This window comes from Phocoena phocoena, chromosome 3 (assembly GCF_963924675.1).
Source record: "Phocoena phocoena chromosome 3, mPhoPho1.1, whole genome shotgun sequence".
NCBI classification, from domain to species: Eukaryota; Metazoa; Chordata; class Mammalia; order Artiodactyla; family Phocoenidae; genus Phocoena; species Phocoena phocoena.
The window spans coordinates 172,708,905-172,728,222 of record NC_089221.1 but is presented as its reverse complement, the minus strand read 5'-3'; the positions used below and the strand labels follow the sequence as shown (position 1 = coordinate 172,728,222).

General features: G+C 63.4%; 2 protein-coding genes across 2 annotated transcripts; both read left to right on the top strand.

The window, feature by feature from the left end:
* Positions 1–10,304: 10,304 nt before the first annotated feature.
* On the top strand, positions 10,305–13,462 carry CIRBP (cold inducible RNA binding protein). Its single transcript, XM_065873989.1, has 7 exons — positions 10,305–10,379; positions 11,407–11,548; positions 11,633–11,739; positions 11,833–11,971; positions 12,052–12,133; positions 12,250–12,320; positions 12,697–13,462. Exons 2-7 carry the CDS (start codon positions 11,446–11,448, stop codon positions 12,711–12,713), a joined length of 519 nt encoding a protein of 172 aa, XP_065730061.1. The 5' UTR covers positions 10,305–10,379; positions 11,407–11,445; the 3' UTR covers positions 12,714–13,462.
* Positions 13,463–16,034: 2,572 nt separating this feature from the next.
* Positions 16,035–18,515, top strand: FAM174C (family with sequence similarity 174 member C). Its single transcript, XM_065873876.1, has 3 exons — positions 16,035–16,318; positions 17,417–17,533; positions 18,299–18,515. The coding sequence occupies exons 1-3, from the start codon at positions 16,035–16,037 to the stop codon at positions 18,513–18,515; spliced, it is 618 nt and encodes a 205-aa protein (XP_065729948.1).
* Positions 18,516–19,318: the final 803 nt, after the last annotated feature.

The window sequence follows — 19,318 nt, the reverse complement described above, 5'->3', positions numbered from 1 at the left end:
GACTGTGTCTGGGGGCCCTCCGGCAGCTGGGAGGGGAGGGGAGGGGGTGCTGAGCTGTGAAACCCCAGGAGGGGCAACGCTGTGTAGCATTAACCCCCTTGGGGGGGGTTCGCTGCTGGTCTAATTTGGACCCTCCCCACTCATGCCCATGCCCCAGGGGCATCCCCCAGGGCAGAGGGACAGACCTCTCCCCCCTTACTGGGGCCATTTCAGTGGGGTAGAGGGTTTTTTTCATTCACTTTTATTTTTTACTGATAAAGGAGATGTTTGGGCCCTGCCCCCCCACCTGTCAGTCTCGTCCTGGCCCCGCCCCTCTGTGCTGCGCGACACCCCTCGCCCTCTGCCTGCCCCTCCCTCCTAGATGAACCCCAAGTCCTCACCCTGCCCCCGATTATGTGTTTAAAGTTAATGGTTTCAGATGTGAACATCTTGTGTTAACTGTAGCTCTGTACATTTTTTGTGGGGGGGGGGTGGGCAGGGAGGGGTCAGAGGGTAGGGGTCAAGGATCTTTGTTTTTGTTTTCGTTTTTCCAAAAAAAAAGAAAAAAGAAAAAAAGGGGCGGGTTTGTTTTTGAAGCGCTGTCTTGGATATCTATTTAATGTGTGTTCTGATGGGGGTTTTTTTTTAACGATTTTTAAATAACGTCTGTGCCTCCGCTGGTCTGAGAGTGGAGGCCCCAAGCAGGAACCGCCCACCCCTCTCTGCCCTCTCCAGGGCCCCCCCAAGAAAGCATTACCCACACTCGGGGGGTCGGGCTGTGGGGTGTCCCAGCACCTTGCGGGAGTTTCCTGTATGAAAACATGAAATTGGAAAAGAAAAAAGCCTCCACAAACACCGTGATTTCAAGGAATAAACAAAATGAAACGAGTGAACCTCTGGCCTGCTCATCTCGGGGGGCGGGGTGGTCTTGGCTGTCACAGAGTGCGCTGAGTACGGTAGGGGGTGATCTGTCTCAGGAGGGTCGGGTTGGATGCTGGGGTAGCCCGCCTCCCCAGGGAGTGGGAGGCGGAACGTGCTCCCAGGGCGCCCAGCGGGGGGAGGGGCGCGTCCCGGAACAGTTCCCACGCCCCCTCCCCGCTTTGGGGTGAGGGTGGGCAGGAAGCCGCCTGGCGGGGGAGGGAGGGCCGGCCACTTCCCGGTACCCAAGGCCGGAAGTCCTGCAGGGTGTGGGCACGGGGCTGCCAGCCTGCGTGCCCTGGGTGGGGCCTCTCCGTTCTAGGCTCTAAAGTGGGCTGCAGGGGGCTTCCCTGGTGGCGCAGTGGTTGAGAGTCCGCCTGCCGATGCAGGGGACACGGGTTCGTGCCCCGGTCCGGGAAGATCCCACATGCCGCGGAGCGGCTAGGCCCGTGAGCCATGGCCGCTGAGCTTGCGCGTCCGGAGTCTGTGCTCCGCAACGGGAGAGGCCACAACAGTGAGAGGCCCGCGTACCACAAAGATAAATAAATAATAAAGTGGGCTGCAGGCGAGCCCAGGGACTCAGTCTCCAGGGATACCTGGCTGCAGGCTCTGCGCCACGGTTTCGCCAGCCCCAGAAAGGGGGAAGCAGCTCCATCTGCCCGCCCACGCGTGGGAGGCCCAGCCTGAGGACCCCCTGACCCGAGCCCCCCCCCCCGGGGTATGGCGCCAGGCCTCCAGAGCACCCCTTCTCCCTCCCACAGTCAAGCCAGGGCCTGGGGCTGGCGCTCGAGGCCTCCCGGTTTGGCTCCACCCCAGCCCTGCGTGGACTCCCTTCGGCCTGCCCGGCCTTGCATTCCAGCGCTCCCTATCCCTGACCATCGGGATTAAGCCTCCGGGCCATGCCCTACCCAGGAACACCCCTAGCCAGCGCCCCTGCTTTGCCTGGGAACTTCCCCTGTCTGCAACTCCCACCCCTGCCCACCTGGAGCTCCCTGAGGGCCGGGCCAGGTGGCGAGTCCCACCTTCATCCACTTTGGGGCTGGGCAAAGACACACAATCACAACACTGAAGGTCATTTCACATGTATTTCCTCACTTAACGCAGCCACCTAAGAGAACTAATTACCCTCCTATTTGGTAGATGAGAAAACCGAGGCCCGAAGAGAAATACCGTTTGCTCCAGAGCACTGGGGTGACTGTTACATTAGCGACCACCATCCCCGGGCTGATTTCTTATAGCCCAAGACCCTGCCCTCCCAAACTTCAGTTCTAGGAGTCTCGCCCATGGGGAAGGGAAACAGGTGCAGTCCCAGGAGTGTCCTGGGAGCAGCTTGCTAAGGACTTTCTGTCCCTCCTGCCACCCTGTCACCCCCAAATCATCGCACGCCCACGCCAGGAAGGTAGGATACCCAGGTCAGGCTGATCCCTTCAGACCTTCAGGTCAAACGCACCCGCGGGCCCGGAGGACCGCAGGGTGGAAGTACGGGTGGGACAGCTCAGGTCGAACCCCCTGCCCACGCAGCCGGGTCCCCGGAGGTCAGGGCTGTGACCCAGGTGGCCGCTACAGGGCTAGGTGGGAGATGCGGAAGGAGGGAGTAGATGGCGGCACCCGCTGAATCACGGGGGCTGTGTCTGCATGCTGCAGAGCAGGGGGCACTTGGTCTACTGCCGGGGAACTCACTCTTCAGGGCGCTGCCTGGCGCCCAGCCCTGGGGTCCGAGGGTCACAGCCCTGCCCGGGAGTCCTAGAAGAACCCCACCCTGGTTGGGTGCTGCGGCCATTAGCCCCTTCCCACTGCGCGGGCCTGAAACGCACACACCTGAGGCGGGGGCTGAGTGGAGAGGTGCCCAGCCAAAGGGGTGCAGCGACCGGAGAGGCAGCACGCCAGGCCACGTGGGCGTGGGCAGCACGGAAAGGTAAACCGAGGCCCAGAGTAGGCAGGGGCCGCGGAATCACAGGGGGCGGGGACAGCCCTGCACCGCCCCCTCCCCCCATTGAGGAAAATGTTGAATGGGAGGGGGCGGCCCCCGGAAGCCCGCAGGGATGGAAACGCGGCTCCCATGGCAACGCGCCGCGAACCGGGCCTGACGTCACCGTGGGGAGGGCGCCCCGCCCGCCCCCGTCCTCGCGTCGGGCGGCCCCGGCCCCGCCCACCCCTGGTTCGCCTCATTGGTGGCCACGTCGTTCGCTCTTCCGCACGCACCAATAGCTGCGCGGGGTTGCCGCCCGGAGGTGGGACTGCGGCGTGGCCCGGCTGAGTGCGCAGGCGCGGCGCGGAGGCGTGCGGCCGTCCTCAGTTTGGAGGCGGGATGCGCGCCAAGGGGTCTGACGCCTGCGGCAGCTCCGGGACGGAAGAGGGGGCGTACCCGGGGGCGCCGCACGTGCACCCCCCATTCTAAGCCGGGCCATTGTCAGTTGCCCCCTCCCCACGACGCCGTGTGCCCGAGCCCCGGGCTGGGGGGAGCGCAGGGCGAGGAGCGGGAGGAGGGCACTTGGATTGAGGCCCTGCCAAAGGAATAGGACTTTGCCAAGGATAGGAAGAGGGAACTGGTGCCCCAGGTGGGGGGCATGGCGTGTGCAAATGTCTGAAGACGTGAAAGCGGGTGCATTTGGGGAACAATTGGGAAGTCCATTTGGGGTCCTAAACCAAAAGGCGAAGGCAAGGACTCGAAAGGGGTGATTCCTCAAGTCTGGCTTGGGGGCGGGATGAGATGGGAACCCCAGGGAGGAGGGGCGGGTGGAGAGGGCAAAGGCCAGAACATCCCAGGAGCTTTCTGAACGCTGTGCTTGGGCTTCGGAGAGGCCTGGGAAGGGACCGATGGTGCATTGTCTGAACGTGGCCTCTGGTCCACAGTGAGGTGGTTGGCAAGGGGGCTGCAGGGAGCTCGGAGATTTGGGGGAGGGGAGCAGTTGGAGACGCCCCTGTGCACCTGGAAGCCTACAAGCCAGGAGCCGGGACAGTTGGGGGCCTGGGGGGGCTTATGGCGGCAGGAAGTCCTCGTCGCTGCCTGGCTGAGGCGCAGTTTTGCTGTGGCCAGGAGTCCACTCTGAAAAGGCAGCAGGCCGCGGTCGGCGTAAACAGGGTCGCCTTTGCCGGGTGGCGAGGATGTGAGCAAACCTTTGGTCCGAGGTTAGCCCCTGGGGCTAGCCGGACGGGCAGAGAGCCCTGAGACTGATGGGGGTTGGAGCTGGCGGTGTGGACAGGTGTGGCTACCAAAGTGTGGAGTCCGGACGGAGGCCTGGATCCAGGTGCTGGCTTCTGGGATTATGAGGCGGCTGTGGGCGGGCAATAGAAGGTCACTGGGGTCACGTCTTTCTGCTGGAGGCCAGAGTACCCTGGGGGCGGCCAAATGGGTAATTGGGGCAAGCTGCACGGTTTTGAAATGCCAAAGGACGCCGTGAGGGGTGGCTTGGGAAGAAGGCAGGGAGGAGCCAGGCCCCTAGAAAGATGAGAGGGAGTGGTGCCCCGCTGGGGCCAACTCCGGCACCCCCAGCACCCGGAGGCTGCCCCAGCACAGCCACCCCTACCGCGCCTGGCGGGAACGCCCTCCTTTCCAGGCACCTTGGGAACGGGAGTCGCCGAGCTACGGCCGAGGGTGCTGGGGCCCCACCCACGGCCGCCCAGACCTGGGAGGGCAGAGGACAGGCAGCCGCCGGTGTCACTCGGGATGGGAGAGCGTCCAGCCCGCAGGTGCGGGCGGGGCCGCTGTCACCTGGGGCCCTTCCACGACTGGAGACTGCCCTTCGGAGGGACCTCTGTCCTTGGCCTGCTGCCTCTGTTCCCCCCCACCCACGTGTGCCCCTCCCCCTGCTCCCTCTGAGTTATCTTTTCCTGTGTCTTTCTGTTTTCCCTTTTCCGCCTTCCTCGATCTCTGGGCCTGTCTGTATTTCTGTCCGGGTCTCCATCTCTCCCTGGAGGTCTCTTCTCTACTTTCCTCCCGTCTCGGTCTCACCGGCTCCTCCTCCCGGCCCCTCCCCCGCTTCCGCCCCCTCTCGGGGGCACCCTCCCTCACCCCCCGCACACATTCCAGCCTCCACCCCCGCCTCGCCGCCCCTCCCTGGGGCCAGCTGCTGCGGCGTTCGGTGCCCGGGATGTTAGGAGTGGGCTTGAGCCGGGGTCAGAGGGCGGGAGCGGGCGGGGGATGGGGAGGGCACCCCCTAACTCTTCTGGAATGTGGGCGGGGCCGGCCCCACGGGGTCGGGGGGAGGAGGTCGCCCGCCGGCAGGCGGAGCCGGTGGCCCGAGACAGCTGGCTACATCTGCCCTGCACACGGCCCACAGCCCAGACGCTATCCATAGGCCTCGCGGAAAATCAACACAAGCCCAGACGCCCACGCAGGGCCTCTTACCGCCACCAGACCCAGACCAACCCGTCTCCCCGTCCCACACACGCGCTGCACACCCTCCGCAGTCAACGGGTACATGCCGATCCCACCTGAGTGACAGGCTCCGGCTCTGCAGCACAAGGACCCCAAGGCACACCGCCCCCACACCCCCAAACCCGCCCCAAGCTACACTTTGGGGGCCACAACCTCAATCAACAGTGTGACCCTCAAAACCCGCAAAATTGAAGGTCACACCAGGCAGCCCAAACTCAGACCCTCAGAGACGCAGCTCAGCCGAGGCGGCACCCAAACCCGCGGACGCTCCAGCCACAAACACTACCCACGCACCGTGCGCGCCTGCAGGCCCAGCCGAGCAGAGCCGGCCACTGGGCTGGGGCAGGTACAGGGGCCTGTGTGCGCCCACAGAAGAAGTGGGGCTTCCTCCGGCATGGCCGGCGATTCCCTGAGTGTCCTGAGACACGGAGAAAGGGGAGAACAGCAGAGAACTGGGAGCCCCTCCGTGGTGTGTTTTTGTCACCGGCTGCCCTTCCATCACCCCCGCTGACCCCAGGAGATGCTGCTGCTGTGCCCGTTTCTCAGATGATGCACCCTAGGCTCAGACAGGAGCCCAGACACCGCCTACCTGCACAGCTGGGCACCGGGCCATCGCTGACACTCAAGGGTGGGATGGTGATCGAAGGCTGGACGAGATCCATGGGCACCTGTGTCCTCCTGCTTGGGTGTGGGGGCCAGGATGTGGGACTGCTGTGTGCGGCCGCCTGGACACACACAGGTGTCTTCCCTGAGTCTCTGGCAGCTGCCCCAGGGGGGTGTGCTCTCCATGACTGCCACTCCAGTGTTGCCATGGAGATGCCACAGCCCCAGTCAGGGGTGCTTCGGCCCCTCTGTGTGCCTGCAGGGAGCCTGTACGTGGGGCCAAGGTCAAGGGAGCGGACAGGGCATCAGTGGGGGTCAGCTCCTCCCACCCCTGGGGCGGGGCTGTGAACCTCAGCCCTCCCCCCGTCTCGGAAACCCAGGGGGTTGCATCCCCAGCCCCCACCGAGGCAAGCTTTAGGGTTTCCACGAGCACACAGGGGTCTCTGCGCATGCACAGGCCCTGGCGTTTCACACACACCTGACGTATGTCCTCTGCATGAATGCATGTTATTGGTGTGGGCCTCCGGGTGTCCCCCGGGTCCCATTCCACAGCCCGTGTGCCTGCCATTGATGGGGACTGCGGTCACCAGCAAGGCCGATGTGCTGCCTGGCCTTTGCACTTCTGGGATGGGGGCTGGGGCAGGAGCAGAGTGGCAGCTTCCACATTCCTGGGCCATGAGTCACAGGGAGCTCCACCCAGGTGCCCCCTCCCACGTCCCCCTCCGCCAGGAAGACCCCTCCTAGGAACAGGAGGTAAACTGAGGCCAGGGCGCAGGCAGCTGAATCTCCTGCCAATTCACAGTTGGCAGCCACCTAGGGATCTCAGATGTCCCCACCTACTCATGCAGGTGGGAAACGGGGTGGGTGGGGACGGGGGAGTCAGTTAAAGTTAAACTCTTCCTCCTGGCTTTTGGGCTCCTGTAGCTCTCCTCTGCCCTACAGACCCCGGCGGCTGCTGACAGCCCGTGGCATGTTCGCACCCCAGGGGCATGAGTCACGCCACCAGCCATGGGCACATATGATCTGTGAGTCCCGGTTCCCCTGCGTCATGCACACGCAGCAGCGCTGTCCCCGGCTGATCCCACATCCTGGTTATGCACATGCTTTGGGGTCCACGCACAACCCCTTGTGTTCTTGCACATAAGGCATGACCATGCAAACATGTTTCCATGTGTGCACACGCACACACACACGTGTGAGTTCTATGCACACACTTCCACAGCCATGTGCACAGGCACAAGGCCCCATTTTCATGTTCACACAGGCATGGTCCCCAGAAACCTTGTTTCTCCATCTCTGTACCCACGAGTCCCCTGCCCACGGCACACATGTGCACCACACCTGGCAACGTACACACACATCCAGTCCCCGCTTCCCCCTCCCTGGCTCTGAGCCCCGGGGATCTGGGCCAGGCGGGCGGGCTGGAGTCTCTGCCAGGGCGGTCCCCTTCCGCGCCCGCGCCGGGCGGCCTCCAGGTGCACCGTCCCTGCCCCCGCCTGGCCGGCCGGGAGGGGCCGGTAATTACGCGGCCCCGGGGTTCCCCCCCACCACGCGCCTTTCACCCCGTCCCCGCCCGACCCGAGCCCAGACACTCATTACCGCCTCTCGCCCGGTCATTAGCCGGGGTCGGGGGAGGACCCGGCGTCCGGCGGGCCCGACCCCGCGGGGAGGACAGAGGGGGCGGTGCGGGAGCAAGGAGGCCCCGCCCCCGTCTCCGTGGCAACGCCGGCGCAGCCCCGGGGGTGGTCTTCGGCGGGCGCCCGGGGAGGGGCGTCTTGTGAGTGTGCAGACGGGGACCTCCGGCCTAAGCCCCGTCCCGCCGGGCAGGCGGTGAGCACCGCGTGTCCCGGCCGTGAATAGCAGCCTCGCCCCCGCCCGCGGCTATTTTAAGTCCCCTCCTCGCCGACCACCCCCAGCGCTTGGGCGGAGACGCGAGGGCGGGCCTGAGGGCGGGACGGGAGCCCCCTCCCACGCTGGTGCTCGCGGCCGTCGGCTGGACGGCGGGGCGGGACCGGGAGCCCCCGGCCAGGCTGACAGCGAGGCCGTAGCTCCCCCTTGTGTCCGCGGGGAGAGCGTGGAGTCGCGGCCGAGGGAGCTGGCATCACCTTCCAGGGAGGAAGGTGGTGCCAGCCCCCTGAGACCAGTCCCCCATCTCGCCCCTCACGGGTTCACAAGGTCCTAGGTACACACCGAGTCACAGGGACACGCCGACGTCGGTAGCCGCAGAAACACAGGTGGGCAGACAGGTAACACACCTGAGACGCCAGCACACAGTTCCCACACAATATCCGGTGCAGGCGCACCTAGGGACAGGTATCCATAGGTAAAGGTACGGTATCCATAGGTAAAGGTCCACACCGTGATGGGAACCCAGGACAGTCGTGGGTACGCATGGAGCCCCGTACCCAGCAACAGGCTCGTAGTAAGTACACGCTTGATAACTGCTGGTGGAATGAATGAATGAACCAGGGAACTTCACAAAACCAGGAGAAGGCAGACTAGGAACCACAGAACAGTGAGGGCGGGGACGGGGGGTGGTGCAAAGAGTGATGAGGGGCCCCGGTGACTGCAAGGACCCCTTCGCCTGGTCTGGGGACAGGAGCCGCCGACCTGACTTTGCTGGGGGAGCAGATGAGAAGGGAGGGGATTACTCCTGGGCTAGGCATGCCTGGCCCCAGGTCCCCTCCACGGGCCCTGGCGGGAGGGCGAGAGCTGAGTGCTGATTCTCTCTGCTCCTTTTAGTAACCGCCCTGCGTGAGTGGCTGACGCAGCAGCGGGCTGCGGCTGTCGGGGAATTGTATGGGGGGGCTGTGGCGTGGGGGGACGAGGTGCGGACACGGCTGCCATGAGTCATGAGCTGCTGCCTGGGGGAAGGGGTCCTGAGCCCGAGGAGGGGGTCCCAGCGGCCTTGTCACAGGAGACAGTGTCCATGCTCTCGTTCCTACTGCGTCAGCTAGACCCACCGAGTCTGGGGCCTGGAGTGGGGCTGGAACTTTCCTGGGGTAGGCAGCAAAGCAGGGGTCTCTGTTCTCAAATCGCCCTAACTTTTTTGGCTGCGCCGTGCGGCATTCGGGGTCCTAGTTCCCCAACCAGGGATCGAACCCACGCCCCCTGTATTGGAAGCGCAGAGTCTTAACCACTGTACAGCCAGGGAAGTCCCTCAAATTCCCCCTAACTTTTATGCAGATGGTATGCCCTTTGAAGACTTTCTGGGGCAGGGGTATAGCTTGGGCCTCTGGTCTGGGCAGGCAGGGGTCTGCACTAGCTTCTTCCACCCATGGAAGGGTCCAGGGCCACAGAAGGTAACATGAGCCAAGGCCTGGGCAGGGGGAAAGGAGTGACCACAAGAGGGGCTCCCAGGACCAGCCTTGGGGGTGAAGATCTCTGCAAAGCTGGTTCTTCCGATAGCAGAGCTCTCAGGACCCCCAGACAGAAAAAAGATGCAGGGGGAGGAACCAGGTGGGTTCTGGGTGTGCTGGTGGGCGGCTGGAGCACAGCGGTGAAAGGGAGATGGGGGGGCTGGGCTGAATTTTGGGGTGCAGTGGAGACTCGAGAGTTGGGCACAATGGTGGATTTGAGAGCCCAAGTCGAGGTCAGCCTGAGGTCCAGAGCTGGGATGCAAAAAGTGTCTGGCCAGGTGACTATGGCGTGTGAGTGCTGCACCACACTGGGTGAAGTCCGGATTGGGGTGGGAGTTAGGTGTGGTTGCGGGTTGGGATTCGTAGGCAAACTGGGTTGGGTGAAGTTGGGGTGACCCAAAGTTGGGAAGCAGGAAGAATTGGGATCGTGGAGAATATTGGGGTCCACATAAATGGAGTTGCCTCAGTGTTAGGGTTTGGGCGGCCCTGGGGCGGATCACACGAAGTGGAACGTTGGGGTTCTGAGAGTTCTGGGGTGTCGGTTATGTTGGCAAGTACATAATGACTGATATCGGGGTTCACATGAAGTTGAGGTGTCCGAGAACTTGATTTCGGGTGGGTGTGGGGACCTGGATGAGGTCAGTAAGTCGCCGACTGCGGGAGCACCGCAAAGGTCTGGATTGCAGCGACTCCCAGAAGGTTCCCAGGAGGCTTGGGCCACTGGCAGAAGCCGCCCGAACCCCTTTGTTCTCCGCCACAGGCCGGGGGGGGGGGAGGGGGGCGGGCGCGCGGAAGTGGGTCAGCTCCGCCCCGCCGAGCACTGGCCCCGCCTCCCGCGCGCGGGCGGAGAACTGCGGACCATGCGCGTCCCCGCCGTTCACTGTGCCCCGCGCCCGCTCGCGGGAGGGGGCGCGGCCGGTACAGGCCCGGCCCCCAGCTCATGAATATGAGGCAGAGCCACGGCCTCCAGGGCTTCGGATTGGCCGGTGAGGGGCGGAGAGGCGGGCTCGGGGGCGGGGCCTAGCGAAGAAGTACATAAGGCGGGCGCAGGACGCCCCCCCAGTCACTTCGCGCGTTAGGAGACTCGGGTCGTTGTGCTGTGCCGTCTTCCCGCCTGCGCCAGGGACCTGCCCGACTCAGTGGTGAGGGCCCTGGCGGCACCGGCTCCACGGGCCCGGGGCGGCGGGCGGCCTGCGGCCGGCCGGAGGAGGCGGGGCGGCGGCGGCACGCCCCTGGGCGGGGGCGGTGCCGGGGCGGGCCCGGGGTGTAGTCCGCCCCGCCGGCGGCGAGGGGCAGCGGAGACCGGGCCGAACCGCGGTCGGAGGGCATCCCCCGTGGGCCAGGGTATTCGCGAGCGGGACACCGCCGCAAAATGGCGGCCGCGAGCACGAAGCTGCGCCCTGCGAAATGGCGGGAGCGCCGAGTGCCCGGATGGAGTGGCGTGGGGCGCATGCGCGCGTGGGTGGGGCCAGGCTGGGGCTCCTCCCCGATTTCCCGTTGGAGTAGTGCGAGGGCGACACAACCCCGGTGCCACCCCGAACGCCCCAAGTTTGGGTCCCAGTTACGTGCTGCCGGGCGCCTTCTGGCCTGTATTTCGGAGCCATTCAGCGTAGGCTACCAGCCTGTAAAGGGTCGGTATAAGCACCGCCCCGCCTTGATATCCCGGCGCAGAGTTCCCGCCCCGCCTGCACAGCGCCCTGCAGTGGACCAAGCACGTTGCCACTCCGCCCGCCCCGCGAAGGTCGGGTTAGGAGTTAGCCCCTCGCTGTTTGCAACGGGCAGAAACCAAGGTGCACTCAGCCAGTGACGATGGTGGCCGATGCCTGCTTTCAGGGTGTAGCCCTAAACGTCCCGTGAGGGCGTCCCCTGCCTGGAGTTTTGGGGCTCCACAGCCAGGCAACACTGAGTATTGCAGAACCGCAGTGTGGCCCCAGCTTTCAGGGACCCCCGCCCCCCAGTCTGGGGAGCGGAGTTGGCCCAAACACAGAAAAGCGGCCAGGGACCCAAAGTGATAAAGGAATTAAGGGTTTGTTTGAATTAAGTCCTGGGTGTGGGCTTGGGATGGTTAAAGGGCAGAAAAATAGTTTCCCAGCGTTTCCCCCCGAAACATACGTTATTTGTATAAAGTAAAGTGTGGGGGGGGGGCGTTGAGTCTCAAAGCCCCTGCAGGACCTCTGAGGCTTCTGATGATGTTTGTCACAGGCCGCCATGGCATCAGATGAAGGCAAGCTTTTCGTCGGAGGGCTGAGTTTTGACACCAACGAGCAGTCACTGGAGCAGGTCTTCTCAAAATATGGACAGATCTCAGAAGGTGAGGCTGGTGCCAGACTGGTGGCTGAGTGGGGTTGCTCACGGGGAGGGCTGGGTGCTGACCGCGGGCCTCTCCCCTGCACAGTGGTGGTCGTGAAGGACAGGGAGACCCAGCGATCGAGGGGCTTTGGGTTTGTCACCTTTGAGAACATCGACGATGCCAAGGACGCCATGATGGCCATGAACGGGAAGGTGAGGGCCGGCTGCTCTGGGGTTCAGTGGGTCTGGGCTGCAGACCGAGGGCGGGAGGTGCAGAGGCTAACTGTGTCCATTTCTGGTCTCCAGTCTGTGGATGGGCGGCAGATCCGGGTCGACCAGGCTGGCAAATCGTCTGATAACCGATCCCGCGGGTACCGAGGTGGCTCTGTCGGGGGCCGGGGCTTCTTCCGCGGGGGCCGAGGTCGGGGCCGTGGGTTCTCCAGAGGTGAGTGCCACTTGCAGGGACAAGGTGGGGGCACTGCTGCAGAAGCTGACACTCACTTCTTCTTCCCGTCCCGTCTGTAGGAGGAGGGGACCGCGGCTACGGGGGGAGCCGGTTCGAGTCCAGGAGTGGGGGCTATGGAGGCTCCAGAGACTACTACAGCAGGTACGGGCGGTGGTCCTGCGCAGGGGGGCCTGGGGGGCTCTGTGGGGACGCTGGCACGGGGACTGGTGAGAGTCCCCCGAGGTGGCCCCCGGCGCTCACCTGTGTCCTTCCTGCAGCCGGAGTCAGAGTGGCAGCTGCGGTGACCGGAGCTCGGGCGGGTCCTACAGAGATAGCTACGACAGTTACGGTAAGCGGCGCTCCAAGGGCCTGTGGTGGGAGCTCAGTGAGCCTCAGTGCCCTCTGGGCAGTGCTCAGACCCGGTCACTATGTTTGCCCCGTAAGGGACGAGACTGTCCTCTTGGGTCTCGGTGCCAGCAGCCACTTCTGCCACAGAACGTAAAGGCAAAACCAGGCTGACCAAGGAGGAAAGGGAGAGCGAGGGCCCACCGAGCAGAGCAGGCCGCATCCGTGCATGTGGGCCGTGCCCGCCACCCTCGGCCATGGGGGGGGTTGGTCGCTCCCGAGCCCCCAGGGCTGAGCCCCCAGGTTTGGGCCGGGAGTGGAATGCTGCCTCTCGTCGCGTGCTTCAGCGCCTTTACACTGTGCCTGCTTCTTGTTCTCAGCTACACACAACGAGTAAAAATCCTTCCTGCTCGAGATCGTCCTTCCAATGGCCGTATATTTAAAGATTTTGGGAGCTCCGCTGAATCGTTAATGTGTAGTGATCACACCTCCTTGTACCCACTTTTGTAGTCTTATTGGTTCTGATCTTGTCAAACACAGCCTGACTGCTTCTGGCCCCCAGATGGCCTCGTTACTACACTTTGCTTTTTAAGGAAGCGCTGTCTGTTTTTAAGAGTCTTAAAAACGTTTTGAAGAGCACTTCCAGTTTTACCTTTTTACCGTGAGCCAAGAGTTCTTTTTTTAGAAAATCACCAGGGGTTGTGAGAGTTTTGTTTTTTTGTTTTCGGTTGTGTTGCTTTTTTCTTTTTCTTTTCAGTGGGGTTGGCCCCATGAATTTGGGTGCCCCGAGTCACTTCTCTTTGAGATTGAACAGACTCTGAATCTGCTCTTTGTCGGAAGCTGAGCAAGTTGTAGCTTTTTTCCAACTCGGTGTCACGTTTCTGAGTGTAGCGTGGTAGAACCGTGCGGGTGGCAGCAGAGCACCCGGGCTGCCCTGGCCCGGCCCGGGCGCCCACCTGTCGTGTGGGACCCACAGTAGACTTGCAGACATCCCCGAGAGGTTCTTGAAAATGTGTATTTATATTGTCCTTTTTTGCCGGAAGACGTACGCATATCCCGTCAATGTTGTATCTGAAGTGGTGAAGGAATTCTTGTACGCAGTTTTCTTTGGCTTCACGAAGCCGATTAAAAGACCATCTGAATGAACCTCGCTCTGACCATCTCCCTTTGATTGCACCACACGCGCCCTGCAGGGGCTCGAGGCAGGCAGACCTGAGCGGAGAGGGCAGCTAGAGGACTAGGTCCGCAGTCCCGCCCGAGGCTGCCACAGCTAGAGGAGAAAGGCAGGGTCAGTGACGCTGGCTGGGCCCCTGTGACAGCCAACGACCACCGGCCCCAGTTAGGCGAGCAGGTGGGTGATGGGAGCGGGCTCTCGGACCGCAGGGCAGCCCCGGAGCGCTTCTGGCCATGGCAGCCAGAAGGCTCGATGGGGCGGGCAGCCTAGCAGGGACGGTGGACACGCGGGCGCCCGACGCTGACCCTGAACTCCTTAGTCTAGAAGCAGGCCAGAGAGCAGACACAGGCAGGGTCCCCGGGTGACCACAGACTGACCGGCTCATTAGCTAGCTCTGCTGTTGCTTTACAAGTTCTGAGCGTTCTCTGCTAGCCTATGGAAGCTGCAGCCCCTCGGAGGACAGAAGTGTTGTGCGCCCAACAGAAACCTCTGAGACGCAAGCTGCTCCCTGGGCTAGCTCATATGTGGAGATAGTCCTGTAATTCGAGGTAACTCCTTTTGCTCGTCCGCATCCCTCCTCTTGTTGAGAGCTCATTTGAAAGTAAAGTCGTGTACCCGGGGAATGTTCCTTTGACTTTTTTGCTTTTTCTTTTTCCTTTTTAAAAAAAAAAAAAAAAAAAATTCAAGCTAGAACTAAAGGCAGACCCCGGCCGTTTGCCCTTCCCCGCCTGCAGCCAGGCGAGCGGCCCGGGCAGTTGAGCAGGATTGGAGACCACCAAACGCCCCGCCTTTTGGAATTTTTTGTTCATCAATTGACTGTCTTTTCCAGACCTCTTTGAGTCACACTCCTAACTAGCTCTCTCTGATGTCTGTTGCTGCCATGAGTTTTTTCTCAGAGCCCGCGCCGATTTCTAAGCAGCTCCATCCCAAGTGGGTAGCTGGCTCTGCTTAAGAGTACAAAGTGGCCTGGCCCATCTGAAAGGCGCAGGCCCGCCCTGGGCACGCTGGCCCGTGGCGGGGCCTCTTGGGTTGGCCCCGATGACTAGCTTGAGACCCTCCTAGGAGCTGTGGATGGTTTCGGGGGAGTCGGGGAGGGGCGGCTGTGAGCTCAGCCAGGGTGTCAGGATTAACACTCCTTTGCTTTGGCAGGTTGAATGGAAGCCAGTGCGACCCGGAAGGGTGACCCGAGAGCAACAACGACCTGGGGTCACTGCCCCAGGAGGAACTTCACCCGGGAGCAAGAGCCAGCGGCACAGCTGTCTGCCCTTGCAGTCCGTCACCTGTAAGTGCTTCTCGGCGGGGGAGACATGTGGCCCTGTGGCCCTGGCCCTTGTGGTGGGTTCTCCCCCGTCCTGGCTGTGTGACCCCTGTCGGGGGCAGCGTCTTCATCTCCTGCTGGAGCAGCCCTCGTGTCCCCCTCTCACCTCTCCCGTCTTTCCAGCAGGTGCTTCACTGGCGAGGTTGGGGTGCGGGGCTTCAAGGTGCTCCAGGAGGATGGGCGTGTGGTGCTGGCACGGCGGCCAGTCCTCACTCGTGATGTGACAAGACAAATGTGGAAGGTGCATTTGAATAAAGGGATGGTGTGTACACCCACAAATCTGAGTCTGGTGTGGGGTGCGTCGTGGAGGGCGGACACTGAGCTTCAGCCTGAGGCCTGGCCGGAGGGGCTGTGGTGGGGAGTTCGCTAGAGATAGCCTCCTCTTGGGGCCTTCGTTCTGGCCACGAGCTGGATCCAGACCCGGAAGGCCAGGCGGCAGTTCATTGCCCCCCCACCCCGGGGCAGTTCTCTCGGGCAGAGGGAGCCGTGGAGGAGGTGGTCCCTTGGCGGCGCGTCCCCCGGAGCCAGGCAGAGGCCTTGCCAGAGTAACCCCGGGCACCTTCAGCTTGTCCGCCCCCGGAGCCGGCCTGCCTTCCCAGGCTGTTTGCCTCCAGGCCTGGTCTTGGGGTGCAGAGCGTTGGGGCTGAGCCCCGGTTCTAGCTGCCTTGGACTCTGGGCGAATTACCTCAAGTCTCAGCAGGGTGAGGTCCCGGTCACCGGTACCCCCGCCTTCTCCCACGGGGTGTGTCTGGTCCCTCCTGGCCCCCGCCAAAGGCGGGATGCCCAGGCTCACAGCCGGGACAGGTCTCCCCTCCTGGAGGGCCAGGGACAGCGGGCCACCGTGCTGGTGTCACCGAAGCCCAGGGCGACCGGGGGCGGGGACGCGAGAGTTCCAGGGCCCAAGTGGGAGGGAGGCCCGCAGGGCACGGTCGCGCCTGTCCCCTCATCGTAGTCCCCCTGCGGGGCGGCCGCGGTGCTCACGCTCTGGGCCGGGGACACAGAACTGCGGCTCCGAGCCTTCGGGGTCGGGGTGCTCGCGGAGCCGGCGGGGCGCGGGGTTCCTCCCCGCTTCGGGTGAAGCGAGGTGAGCGGCCGGGGGCGGTGGCGGGCCGGGCCTTTCCGGGAGCCAGGCCCCGCCCCCGCGAGCCATTGGCTGGCCCCGCCCCGGCGCCAGTGAGTGACTGCTCCTCGCGGGGGCGGGGCGCGGCTACCGCTTCCGCCGGGCTATGGGGCTGCGTGTGCTGCCGCTGCGGCTCCTGCTGCTGTCGGCGCTGCTGCTGTCGGTGCAGCTGTTGGGAGCCGCGGACGCCGCGCCCCCGTCACTGCGCCGCACGCAGGCCACGCTCTTGCCGCATCCCGTCGTGACGAACGGGAGCCAGCCGGGCGCGCCGCACAACACCACACACCCTTGGCCGCTGGGCTCGCCGGACTCGCCGCTTCTGCGTTCCCTCTACGTGGTTACGGGCCTCATCGTCCTAGCCGTGCTCTACTTCCTCATCCGGGCGTTCAGGTGCGTCAGGCGCACGCCGCCGCCGCCGCCCTGGCGCGGCCAATGGGCGCGCGCCTCGCGCCCCAAGTGCTGCGGCGCGAAAGCCCCGCCTCTCCGGCGCGGTTCGCCATTGTCACGTGGGTGGGGACGTGGGTGGTGAGTGGGTGGGGTCATGCAATCACGTGACGAGCCGCTTCTTCGGGAGTTTGGGGTTGGTTTTCGAGCCGCAGCCACCGAGACTAGAGGTTGCGGGATGATGAGGGCACCGGGAATTCCCGGGACCCTCTGCGGCTCCCCCAGCCCGGTGACGACGAGCGCAGCGCCCACTAACCCAACTTGCATCTGCCACGCGGGCCTGGCCGCATTCTTTCCTGTAGTTAACGCCCACAGCCTGACCAGGGCCCGGCGGGAGCCTGCCCCCGCACCTTGCTCCTCCTGTTTCTTCAGCCCAGAGCTGGCCGTGATCGTCAGTGTTTAGGTTCTGCCCACGCTCTCCCCAAGAGTTGAGGACCCCCTTGCCTTCCCCGCGGCATACGCCCTGCCTCCTGCAGGCCCGTGACCCCCTCCTCAGGCCCGTCCTCCCCGTTTGGCTTCCTCTCTGGGGCTGATCTCCAGAGGGCCTTGGTCACGCAGAGCTGATCATATCCAGATGCTCTGAAGGGGCCTTTTCTGTCTTGCATTGACACTGCTGTGGGTACACAATGTTCGTCTCCCATCTGAATACGTGCCACATCCACCACAGAGGGTCCCGTGCTTTCCCTGGTGGTGGTCAGGAGCCGGGGCTTCTGCCCGTGACAGCCTTCTACTTGACATCTTTGGCAAACTCTCTCTAAGGCTCAGTCGTCTCATTAGTAAAATGGAATTACAGCGCCCCCCTCCCAGGGGTCCTCGCCCAAGGGCCTACGCCCTGGGGGCCTGCCAAGGGAGATGTGCACAGCAACTCATAACGATTGTGACCATTATGAGAAGAAACGCAGTTGGAACCGGAAAGTTCACAGCAAGACTCTGGGAGTCGAGCAGACGAGCATTATCGGAGAAGGTGGGAAGCAGGGCAGGGTGTCAGCAGCTCCAGCAAAGGGCCATGAGAGGGCCGCTGAGCGAGCCTGGGTCTGCTTCCAGATTGAAAAAGCCGCAGCAGAGGAGGTACGGGCTCCTGGCCAACACCGAGGACCCCACCGAGATGGCATCGCTGGACAGCGACGAGGAGACGGTCTTTGAAACAAGGAACCTGAGATGGTAAGGCAGCCCTCCACACACCTTCAGGGGCTCCTTGGGTTGGGGGGTGGGGTCAGCAGGCCAGAGAGTTAGGAAGACTGTCGGCCGGTGAGGTCCTCAGTGCGGTCAGCACACAACAGTGGCCGGGCCTGGCTTTGCCGTCGCAGGCTGTGTGGCCTCGTCCCAGGGACGTCCATCTCCCAGCCTCAGTTTCCCATTTCTTTAAGATGGGAATGGGCTGCAGTGCTTGAGTCAGTGGGCACTTGCTCTGGGCCTGACCCCGAAGGCCAAGATCAGTGTCAGAGGTGGAGAATGAACTGCGAGGTGCTACCAAAGCTGGGGGGTGGGTCAGAGACGGCCTCTCCACGGCCCCAGCCAGGGGTAGAGCATCCCAGGCAGAGGCAATGGCAGAGACGAAGAAAGAGGGCTGACAACGGAGGTGACCCAGTGGCCACTGGGCTCAGGGCCACTGACAGGGCCTGAGCGGGGAGGGATGGCCTGTTTAACCCCAGCTTATCGGGGGCTCAGGCACAGAAGCTGAGAGACCACAGGACGATTCTGACTTTCCAAGCCCCCCGAGGGAGGTGCAGGTATGGCCTGGGAATCCCTCTGGTCCCGGCATCTCCTGGTTGGGGCACCCCACTCTCCCGGGTAGGGAGTCGGCAGGGCCTGCAGGCTGGGGGTGGGGGCTGGGCATGTTAGAGGCACAGGCACAGTGGGGCGGGGGTGGGGCGGGCTCCCCACCCAACACTTCTCACCTCCTACCTCTCGTTTCCAGATGTACAGGTCGGGAAGGCAGCATTTCCAGCGGCCTTGTGGGAAGGACGAGAGACAGGGCCCCTCCCAGTGCTTGGAATGCCCTGCTGATTCTCCTGCCGCCAAAGAGCTTGTGTGGGGCCTGCCCGGCCTGCCAGAAGCCGCCCCAGCCCTGCCCCCGGACAAGACCGCCCAGGATACCGGCTGGAAGCCAGAGGGTCCCCGGCAGCAGCACGCAGAACTCTGAGGTCCCCTGGCCACGTTGTGACTTGTGCCGATCACCCTTCCTGGTGGGGATGCGGCAGCCCCAAGCTGAGGCCTGGTAGGCGGGTGGGCTGGGGGGCCTGTCTGGGAGCACCATATCCCTGGGCTGAGGACAATAAAGGCAGCCAGTGGTTCTGTAGCTGGTACCCAGCTCCACAGTGGGCCAGACCCAGCGCTCTGGCTCACAGGTGGGGGGTGGGCAGCAGACCTGGGCTCCATGTGGGCCTTAGTTCTCCCACCTGTGACCATTTGGTCCCATCCTCAGGTGTCCAGAGGGTCCCGTGAGGAATCCCACAAAGGAGACAAAGAGATGGGGGAGAACTACTCCCACCTGCCTGGAAAAAGACCCTGCCAGTCATTGTTTTTGAGCCTAGGGAGAACTCCTATTCATCCAGCAAAGCTCCTGCTCAGGGTTCCCCTGTCCATAATGCCTTCAGCCTGGGGCCCCTAAGGGCCATGCTCTCTGCCTCACCACACTCACACCACTATTTTGGGGGTGTTTCCTGAGGAACCCCAGGCTGTAGTGTACGGGTCTGGAGCTTTCTGCAGCCTGAGGCTCCCTGTGCCCACCCTGCCTCTCCCCCATCAGCCTCTTGTGGAATCACTGATGAACCTGGTCTCCCATCCCAGGAAGCCTATTCTGGCACTCAGGCCTCCGTTCTGGCCATCTGAGATCCATCGTGGGTGCCTGAGTCCCACTGGGGCACCTGACCCTCATCCTAGGCACCCCAGTCCCATGGGGGGGTGGGTACCTCAGCCTCCGTCCTGATCACCTCAGCCCCATCC

Excerpts from the sequence above, each read along its gene's own strand:
- CIRBP (XM_065873989.1), top strand. The coding sequence starts at position 11,446 with ATGGCATCAGATGAAGGCAAGCTTTTCGTCGGAGGGCTGAGTTTTGAC. Across the intron at positions 11,549-11,632 it reads ATATGGACAGATCTCAGAAG|TGGTGGTCGTGAAGGACAGG; the intron begins GTGAGGCTGGTG and ends TCCCCTGCACAG. Across the intron at positions 11,972-12,051 it reads GGGCCGTGGGTTCTCCAGAG|GAGGAGGGGACCGCGGCTAC; the intron begins GTGAGTGCCACT and ends TCCCGTCTGTAG.
- FAM174C (XM_065873876.1), top strand. The coding sequence starts at position 16,035 with ATGGGGCTGCGTGTGCTGCCGCTGCGGCTCCTGCTGCTGTCGGCGCTG. Across the intron at positions 16,319-17,416 it reads TTCCTCATCCGGGCGTTCAG|ATTGAAAAAGCCGCAGCAGA; the intron begins GTGCGTCAGGCG and ends GTCTGCTTCCAG. Across the intron at positions 17,534-18,298 it reads GAAACAAGGAACCTGAGATG|GTCGGGAAGGCAGCATTTCC; the intron begins GTAAGGCAGCCC and ends CCAGATGTACAG.